The 10,652-nt window shown below is 34.6% G+C and overlaps 1 protein-coding gene across 1 annotated transcript in view; it reads left to right on the forward strand.

The window, feature by feature from the left end:
• TMX3 (thioredoxin related transmembrane protein 3) overlaps positions 1 to 10,295 on the forward strand; it is a 28,766-nt gene extending 18,471 nt beyond the window's left edge. The window contains exons 11-15 of the mRNA XM_053956254.1: positions 222 to 275; positions 593 to 649; positions 4,007 to 4,136; positions 6,295 to 6,363; positions 7,330 to 10,295. Of these exons, the coding sequence (XP_053812229.1) occupies positions 222 to 275; positions 593 to 649; positions 4,007 to 4,136; positions 6,295 to 6,363; positions 7,330 to 7,596 (577 nt within the window). The 3' untranslated portion in view covers positions 7,597 to 10,295. The remainder of the gene's footprint in view (positions 1 to 221; positions 276 to 592; positions 650 to 4,006; positions 4,137 to 6,294; positions 6,364 to 7,329) is intronic.
• The last annotated feature ends 357 nt before the right edge of the window (positions 10,296 to 10,652 follow it).

The raw sequence follows: 10,652 nt of genomic DNA on the forward strand, positions 1-10,652 counted from the left end.
TGGTTGCATATACAGACTGAAAAAATACTGTGTATTTTTACAAGTACTGTGTATGCTATTTTCAACCTTTAGGAGCTAAGCAAGATGAACAAGGTGTTTTTTTATAGTCCTTTTTGCTGATGAGGTACTAATTGCTGCTTACTGGGGAAATCTCAATATTTGTTGTTTGTATTTAGAAGGAGTTTATCCTGGATATCCATGCCAATTTTTTTTCCTTTCAGATTAAAGTCTATTATTCAGGAAGTTGCCAGAGATTATCGGGATCACTTTCACAGGTAGACACACGTGGGACGCTGATGTTTTAATTGGACTTCTGCATTAATCTTTCTAAGTCAGCAGTCACTTTCTTTTCCTAAGTGAAAAACGTTACAGTGTGTGCTTTTATATTTTTATACTGATGTTTAATAGGACCATTTAATTAACTGACTGTGTTTCATAATGCTGTGTTCTAGATGATCACTTTCTTTGAATTACATTTCTGAATGTGCTCTCATTTTCAGTTATAGGAAAAGTATTTAATGACGAACTTTTGCTGAAACCCATTATTGTGTTTTCTTTTTCATCATTTTATTTTTAACTGCTTCTCTTTCAGGGATTTCCAGTTTGGCCATATGGATGGAAATGATTACATTAATAGTTTACTAATGGAGTAAGTAAATTCTTATTTGAATATTCTTTCTTTTGTTGTATTTGTTACCAAATGTATTTAATTTAAAATAATCTTACAAAAAGTTCTTGGCTTTCATGACTTAAGAAAAAAGCACTGTCATCAGAATTCAGCATGTACCATAGTATCAATTACTTGTTAAATTAAACTGTATAAATACATAATTTAATGTTAGGTGTTTGGCTTACTGATAATGCTGATTGACAAAGGTTATCTTTTAGATCTACTTTGTTAAATTACTGTTAGAGTTGTGAGACTTTCATTCTTGATGTATTTTTATGACATGCATAGAAATGCACTTCAGCAGAGAAGCATAGAATGCATGGAAGATGCTGTCTGCACTTGATATGTACATGGTATATTTTGAAATATATAAGTGGTTTAACAAGATGCTTGACAGTTGTCATTACTATGATCCTTTTCTAAAAAATGCATAATTAGAGAGTTGAGTTGCTTGGCATTTGTAGTTAACTACTACTTCTCCTCTGGCCTTTGGAGGTCTGAAAGAAGGGAAAACCAGGAGTCAGTATTATAATTCTGTAAGTTTTCCAAATCCATTTCTTGGGGATCAAAACATTAATTAAGCATGTGTTCGTGCCCCCTAAAAATTCTAGGAGCTTCATATGGACCGAAAAGCACAAGGTTTGTATTTTTGTAGAATGTCTGTAGATTAACACTTGATTTAAAACCAACTGTCTCTCCATTGAAATTATGTGATTTGGTTGAACTAGTCCTTTATAAATGCCAAAAGTGAGACCTTCCTCACTTGCTTAATTGCTTCTCCTGTGCAGGGTCTTATATCTGTCTGCTGAGCTCTTTCATCCTGTTTATCTGTCAGAAAAGTGTTTGGTTTTTTGTTTGGGCAAGTAGGGAAGTTATTTTGCTGATTCAACAATGTTATTCCCTTCTACTCTGCTGAGTACCAGCATGGATGTGTATAGAAGTAGGGGAGGGAGATGAGATACCTGGGAGGAAGGAAATGAAGGGAAAGAAGATAGAACTGCCACTTGGAGTGGTAGTGATCTAGTGGCAAGGTCTGTTCAGCTGGTTTGATTAACTGAATCTGCAAAATGCCTGATTTTATTATTTGTAGTATATGGAAAGTTCTGGTTCAAGTACTCATCAGCTTTTAATTTTTTTCTAAACCCAATGTATACCTTTCAAGCATGAGTAAGAATTTGCAAAGGAATGCAGCAAATTATGTTCAAAGTAGTGACTCTTCATGTGGCTACATGAATAATTTGAGTTAAAAAAAAAATATTGCAACTGCTTCAGTTTGTCACCAGGTGGCAGCAAGTAGAAATAGAAAAAATGAAAATGAGAAATGTATCACAAAACACTTTTTACTGTGCTAGATGCACATAGGAGCAAATTCTGTTTTCTTTACAAAGAGCAAAATATTGTATGATTTCTGGGGATAGAATAAGACCTTGACAAAAGTACATTTATGAGCTTGACTGTAACTCCATTGGTAGGCATTACAATTCTTCTGTCTTTTCAGCCATATATGAACATGCTTGTGTTGGATTAGAAATGGTACATTTATAACCAGGCACAAAAGAAGAAATCAGTTTATTATGTATTTTAATTAAAATACATAATTTTACCTAAAATGTTACTTAAAAATGCTTTTCAGTATTTTACTGAAAGCAAAAATACAGCTTTTTATAAGCTAAGGTGTATAATATCACTCTCAGCTATCGGTGTATGTAGAATTCTCCTCTGCTTTTGAAAGTATCACATTTAATATGCTTTTGTGAACTTTTGTACAGCATAAAGAATTTGTATATGGAGGTTACCTTTCCGCTGCTCTACAACCACCTCCAAGAACATCAGTTACCAGACTGTTAAATACAACAGAAACATTGCATCTAATTAATGAAACTTGTTCTGTTTTGCTGGAAGGACATATTTTGACAGGAATTAGGAACTTGTTACCAGATGCTTGCAAAAACAGTGACTTAGTTTGAGGGCCTTCTACTTAGATTTCTTCTTTGTCCCTTGTAAGAAAAGAAAAAAAAAATTCAAGGGGAAATGTTATGTTTATTGGCTCTTATGTGGCAGGTTGCCTTAGTGTACAAAGTTGTGTTTTTTGGTTGTTTTTTGGTTGTTTTTTCTAAAGTTCCATTTAAAGGATGGCATTATTTTGTTATACCTGTAGTTGCCCTTAGGTTTTTTGAAGTGTCATGATGCTTTCAGCTTCAGTATTGGGAAGAGAGTCTGCACCTTAAATCTTTACATATTCAGCTTTCTGGAAGTTCAGAAAATTGTCATATATTACTAAACTTTTTCACTTTTAGGTTTGCATTTCAATTAAAATCAAAACAAAAAGCCCCACCTAAAGTGCAAGAGAAAATTTAGGATAATTTCAGTAACTCCAAAGAAAAATGGGCATCTTGAGTAAATTAAATAATTTACTATGAATTGATAGCCACAGATAAGACTGAAATCATAATCAATTTTACATGTATTACAAAAGTACATGGATAGGACACATTAGACAAGGGTGAAAACATAGAAAAACAAGGTTTGCATTGCTTCTGCTGTGAAGGAAGTACTTGAATTCATTACTGACAGAACTGTAGAAAATTGATAAAGATTACAGGAGATTTTAAACTTGTTTGATATATTTAAATCTTTCTTTTTGAACAATGTACTTTTGCAATATTGAAATTTCTTAAACATGATCTCATTTTTAATTTAGTGCTACAACAAACAGAAGATTAAATTGCTTTGTGTCCAGAAATAATTTCTAACTGTTTTTTTCTTTCTCATTATGATGTATGTGCACATGGACATGAAGGTTAACTGCTGAGTAATAATTCTTTAAAAACTGTTCCTCATAAACCATATCTAAAAGAGCTATAGAAAAGCTATGCTTGACATGGTTTATTATTTTGACTTGACCATCAGAGGTTGATTGATAAAGGTGATCAGTTAGACAATGGTTGTGTGGAATTAAATTTTTGATTTACACTTCTGCCTTTGTGAACTTACATACTTATTGCATTTAGTATACAAAGCTGCTATTTGGGATTTCTTACTTTTTGGAAGTCATAAGGTACCTGATTTGCAGTTGCTCTGGGTTTGTAAAATGCTGTAAGCTTCAATAGTGTCACTGACACAGATGTGAAGGAAAATAATATTAATGAGAAATACCATTCATGTCCATACCATACCATGCCAATACCTTTCTTGTTTTTAAAGAATTACTATGAAGGGCACACATTAAGTGAAGATTAATATATTCCCTATTGAAATAATGTAGGGAGTACTTGAATTGGAATATATCAAATGGTAATTCTTTAAATATATTAACTGTCTGTTTTATGTTTCCAGTGACTTGACAATCCCTACTATTGTTGTATTGAATACCTCCAATCAGCAGTATTTTCTACCAGATAGGCACATTGAGAGCACAGAAGACCTGGTTCAATTTATTAACAATATCCTGGATGGTACAGCTGAAGTAAGTCTTCATAGTAGCTTGGAATATATTGGTTAGTGTTTATTTCCTTACAGCTAAAGTAAGGAAAAAAAAATGGTTACTCTGATAGTTATGTGCGTGTTTAATATTCCTGTCCTGTCTTACTGTCTCAGATGCTGTCACTGAATATGTGATTGTAAATTCTGGAGTCATGCTGTTGCATGTTGTAAAAAGCAAGCTTTCTTCTCTTTATAGTATTATGGTAGACAGCTTCTTTTGATATTCCTTTTACTGGTGCAGTTATAAATGGAGAGCTTTTTATTAATTTCCTGCTTTGCATTTAATGCATTTGTTTAAATTTTTGAATTATAGTGCATAATTGAACTGCACCCTTTCTTTTGGGTAGAAAATTAATAAATCAAATAGCTGGAGGAATTACAACTTTGGAGTCAAAAAACCAGTGATATACGTGCTTTGAATGTTAGAAATGGACACAAGCTTACTCCTCTCTGCTCTAAAACTAAAAAAGAGCTGTCTTTTGTTAAAACAGAAAAGTTAACTGGAATTGATGACTTGGATATTTTTTAGGTATTTATTCCCTCAGTGTACTGTAAGTTGAACAGAAAGCTGTGTTGTGTGGATGAAGAAAGAGGTCATGGAGCAGAACTTCTGTTTGTGCTTCTGGGGAAAGAAGGCTTTGCCATGAAGGGGAGCTGATAGCTAATAATTTGGCTGTCTCCTGGGAGAAGCCTGGCTTTGGTTTAAGCCCCAATTAACTGCATATTGAGTGCTTCCTGTGTTAGCTGCATCCCACTTTACTTTGCGCCAGCAGTTTTAGGTCATTGGTTGGTAATGGCAAATAATGCAGAAGATATTTGTCATACGGCGTTTATTTCGGTTTAATATTCAGTTATTTAATCTGCCTGGTTGATGTAGAACATGATATAGGTGGATTTATGTGCTTTTCAGGATTTTACTGGCCATGCTTTCCAGCGTGGTTCTTTGTTCTTGAGTTCTCTCTTTTTTAATGGTTTTTAAGTGCATTAAGTTATCAACATCAATTAGCTTCTAATTGTATGTATCTTTCTGGTTGAAACAGGAAATGTAATTGGTTTCTGTCTGTTTGGTTTTTTTTTTTTTTTGCTTGGAGAAAAATAATTTATGTTTGTTGCCATAGACTTGCTTAGGTCTTTATATCTTTTGTTTGCAGTATCTCAGCTAGAGTGGTTAAAGGTCAGTCTAAATTCACTTCTCGATACAACAAAAATACAGGATATGACTTCATTTAAGCTGTCTATGTGTAAGGTGTCTGTAGATGTAAAATTGCACTACTTTGGCTGCATTCTCTGCACAAGAAATTGTGCAGCTATTGAGGAATGAGAGTTCTAAGTATGCTGGTAAACAACTAATAGGATGCAGACTGTGAACCACAGTGAAATTTCTGAGAAGTCCTGGCTTTCCCCCTTCTCTTCCTTGGGAAGTGTTGGATTATTCACCTGGATGTTATTGTTATTTTGTAAGACTCTATAGGTAACTTTTTTGCAAGTCTGTCTCATCTTTGTGGACTTTTTTTGCTATTTGAGGGGTTTTTGGTCAGATCATGTGCTGATGACTTGATTTCCAAACATGAGTTTGTTTCTCTGGCTACTCAAGGAAGGTGAAAACTGGTCCTATTCAGCAGACAGATTGCCTTCTGGTTCATGTAGTTATTTTGTACAGTGTTGAATTAGGGGGCAGTGTAGGTATAGTCTGTCATTGCTTGACACAGGTTTTATTTATTACACGTTCATATCTTCTCTCTGCTTAGTTCTTAGATGTTTCTAACTGTGCTGTTGTAGTCCATAAATGGATGTTGAACAGCTGCAGGAAAGTTCAGAAGAGGTCTGCAGTTTTGCCATTGTTACATTGGGACAGTTGCTAGTTTTTGTTAGTGTTTCTTTATGGTAAGAGAGAGAGTGTCAGCCCATTGTCCAAGTTGGCACTGATTTAAAACAATTGTGAGAGACTTTTTCATGAGCCTACTGAATAATCTTTGTCCAAACTTGGCAAGTTGGAGTGTCTGGGCATCGTGAGATACAAGAATAATTACTTCTCATTTCCTTCTAAAGGGACTTAAGATTGCAAGGTCTGAAGAATGAACTTTTGGAATCATAACTGAAAAGTGTCAACAGTTTTGATATGGTTCCATTTGAAATTTCAGGCACAGGGTGGTGATGGACTTCTGCAACGAATCAAGAGAATAATATACGATGCCAAGTCTACTATAGTGGTAAGTTTTATTTTTCATTGAATTAGACGGTGCCCTTGTCAATCAGGATACAAATACTTTCAGAGGGTTTAAAAAATATTGTCCTACACAAGCAAATAAACCTATGCTGTGAATTTAGGTTGAAACTCACTTGCTTTTAAATGAATGTCCAAACTTCTGTGAAAGCAAAATGTTTAGCCACCAGTTTCTGAAACCATTAATCCTTCTTCCTGTGCCATTAAGCTACTCCTCAACAGGAAACTCTCTAGAATTTTTCTGCAGACTAATTTTTGACAACAAGACACAAGTAAGAGGTGGAAATTTTTTCTTCAAAGTGGATTTTAACGCTCTTAGAACAATTGTTTCTATAGCTTGAAAAAATGCATGGGATATGCAGTTGGCATGTAAACATTAACTGTCACAATGCAATATTGTAATATTTGAACTTGTGTCATTTTTTATGAGCTTCCAGTAGAAATTGTTGAAGTTGAGGACTCCTTGCCATTTTTGCAGAAGAAAGCAAACAAACGAACCTTATAAAAAACCCACAAAGCAGCAGCAATAATAAAATCCAAACCAAATAAGCAGAAAAATCAAAATAACACATCCATTAGGAAAAGAGGACACAGTCTTAAGTTGTGCCAGGGGAGGTTTAGGTTGAACATTAGGAAGAGGTTGTTGTCAGAAAGGGTGATTTGGCATTGGAATGAGCGGCCTAGGGATGTGATGAGGTCCACCATCCCTGGAGGTGTTTAATAAAAGACTGGAAGTGTCACATAGTGCTGTGCTCTTATTGGTGGTGTTGTGTCATAGGTTGGACTTGAGGATCTGAAAGGTCTTCTCCAACCTAGTTGATTCTGTGATCCCTGTAAAAAACACTGATTTTCATTTTGGATGTTTTTTGAATAAATACACAGAGCAATAAGAGAAGTAATGCAGTAACTTTCTATATTCACTGAAAGTGGTTTTTACTTTCTATTTCAACAGTCTGTGTTCAAGAGTTCACCACTGCTGGGATGCTTTCTCTTTGGGTTACCCTTGGGGGTCATCAGCATCATGTGTTATGGAATCTGCACAGCTGATACAGAGGGAGAGGTGTTTGAGCATGAGGGAGCTAAAAAAGAAAGTGGTGATCGAGAGCTCACAGATGAAGGCAGTGAGGAAGAACAAGAGGAGGAAAAGAATGGAAAATACACAGAACTTTCAGATGGAGAGCTTAAACAGAAAGACATTATGGAAAAGAAAAAAGACTAACTTGTTTAGCAAGAGAATTCTCTAGAATTTCCAAATAGACTTATTTATTGGTGGTTGTCATTTATTGGTTATCTCCATGAAAGAGGATTGTTTTATCTGCATAAGGGTAGTTTTGACTTGCATGTATTCACATTTTCTCAGAAATTGACAGAAAAAAATTGGTGTTCTCTTAATTGTCCTTAGTAGATTAACAAAGAGCAATTTAAATGGAAGAAATTTTCAGGTACAGTTCTATACCATTTTTGTAAGAATTTTGAATTGTTCATTTCCAGAACAGACGTAATGTTACTTGACCTTACTATATGTGATGAACTGCTACTAATATTGCCCAGCTATGCACTGATTCATATAAAATTAAAGCTGAAAACAAGGAAAGAGAACTGTAAAGTGTTTTAGGCCCGATAGCCAAAGACAACTTAAAAGTTTCCGAAGAAGTCACATGTTCTACCTGTTGCACATTATTATGGGAAAAGGAAAACAAAACCAAAACAACAAACTTTTCTATTTTATCAAATTAAATGTAAATTTTTGGGAATTGGAGGACCGTTCTACCATATATGCTAAGTGTTTATTAAGAATATTGGAAAATTATGTTAAAAACCTTTTAGAACATGGTTGCCTGTTAATCACTTTCTGTAAAGTGCTTGCACACTTAGAGTGCAAAAGATCTGCAAGATTTTTGAATCCGCAGCACAGCTTGATAAAGGAAGACGTCAATGTGAACACCTTCTGACCATTTGTAGAACTCTCTAATGACAAGCTTTTTGAATGGTATGTATTTATTTTACAGTGTTTACTTGAGTTTGTTATATATATTTGAGATAGGTAGTTTTGTTTTGAGACTGTTACCTACTCTGAAGGAGGGAGTTAATGGAGCTTAATATAATATTAACATTGATAGAGATTGATCAGTATAAAGCATTTTTGTTACCTGTGTCATCATAAAAGCCATTTCTAATCCAAACCCGTGACTGCAAAAAGGACTAATTTGTGTCCAGGGCTAAAACTCTCCAGTGATAAGCTGTAAAGCAGCCTTTGGCATCAATATCATGGGAAGTACCACAGAAAAAAAACTTATATTTCTCTGCTTCAAACTATTCATGCTGGGTTTTTTTCATGCTGGGTTTTTCATTTTATTTATCTTTTTTTTTAAGGGTATATTACTGTATTATACAAAGTATGTCCTCCTTATAAGGCAGCTTGGTCACATAAGAAATTGCTTTGCTGTAGCACTAAATTAAGAAATTTTAAATTGTAACCATGAGTAAGCTTAAATAGACAAATTCTATGTTTGAGTAAATTTGATGATGCTGTAGAATCATAACCAGGGAAAAAAGTATTGCATTCTTTTTCCTTGTGGGAAAGTAACCTGTTTCTTCTGTTTAAGTAGCTTGGTAACAGCTGCCTTCACATTGCCATGCAGAGTACCTTAAGTAGATCTATGACTTGAAAGATTTTGGCTATCAAACAGTATAAACAGCATGCAAAGAGATTAGGAAATTTTTTTTGGAAAAATTCCATGTCTGATTATGAATACAAACCTTCTCCTTTTTGAAGGAAAGATTATAAGTGATGTCATAGAACACTGAGTAGCAGGTATCTGTTAGAGTTTTTTTCCCGTTTTTTTGTTTTCTCTGTTGTCTTTCTATGAATTGCCTTTTTTAAATTTTTGTCATTATAGCCAGTTGTACATAGTGACTTGAGCTTTCTTGCTTTTTGTTGAGGTTTTATTTTTGGTAGAACCTTTGAGAGGTGTAGATTTAGTATATACACGAGGAATAGGTGCTTAAAAATGTGTTTAGAAAGGGATTTTTTTTTATGGTATTTGAGCTCCTGAGCTGTTGAAAAATATTTTAAAAATCACTTAATGAAAAACTTTTAAATTTCTTTGGACTTCTGCACAACTCAGTGCTGATAGTCAAAATATAGGACTATTAAGACAGTAGTATGTTTTCTTTGTCTCTTTTTTTAAATTTTCAGTACAGATCAGTTGCATATTTAATGTTGGCTCAGGCTGGAAACCTGCAGCTTTTGACTTAATAAAAAAACCTGAAGTGGCCACTGGAGCCATTCTGTTCCTTCTCTGGAGTGTAATGAAAAGAAAAAAAAAAAAAAACCTGAGTTCTGCTGCACTGCTAAGAACTGTTTCAACATGGAGCCTTCTTTTTTTGTGGTTATTTTTGTTATATTTATAATTATAGTAGCCAGTTGACTTGCTGGGAAGTATTCTGAGATGTGGACCTGAATAATGATAAATACTGTGGAAGAAACAGATCATACTGGGATCTGTTCAAACTGTAGCACTTAATAGCTAGAGTTAGGAGGAAAGCCTGTATGTCAGTCACTTCCGAACTCTAATATCTATCAGATTTGTACTGAATTGTTGAAAATTAGACTTGAAATGTACTGCTGTTTTCATCAAATCCTTCCCCCAGCTACATTGAACAAGTCATGGGGAGGAAAAAGGGGGATGGGTCATATACTGGGTGTCAGAAGTGATGTGAAATTAAAGTCTTTGCTGTGGTCACTCAAGTAATCTAGAATGCTGTCTGAGGAGGGGCATTTTATTTCTTTTCTTCAGTCTCTAGAGGTTTCTTAAAGCAACTTCACTGTAATAACTCTGAATTCATAAAATAATGCTGCTTTTTTAAGTCAAGTGTAAGCCTTTTGTTTTTCTGTAATAAAAAGGATTTAAAAGAGCCTGTTTCCTTTGGATTAATTTACACTGTCAAGCTTAGATGTTACATGTTGTATAGGAGGCTGTTTCCTGGGATGTTTGTTGTAAGTGTACGTTAGGCCCCCATTCATGCAGTACAGAAATGTAGCTGGTATTCTGCAGGATTTTGAAAACAGTCTCTAGAGGTAGTTTATATTTTCTCATCTGTGATTTAGTGAGCACTAGCAGTATAACACAAATGATTTTCCGAGAAAGATATTTTAAAATACCAGACCTGCGGGAGTTTCTGTAGCAAAGGGAACCTGAGTCAGACTGTCCCAGCTTACATTTCCTTCTGGAAGCACTTGAGTGATCTTGGCACTTGGACGTGCACAGTATC

The sequence above is a fragment of the Vidua chalybeata genome, chromosome 1, assembly GCF_026979565.1.
Source record: "Vidua chalybeata isolate OUT-0048 chromosome 1, bVidCha1 merged haplotype, whole genome shotgun sequence".
NCBI lineage: Eukaryota > Metazoa > Chordata > Aves > Passeriformes > Viduidae > Vidua > Vidua chalybeata.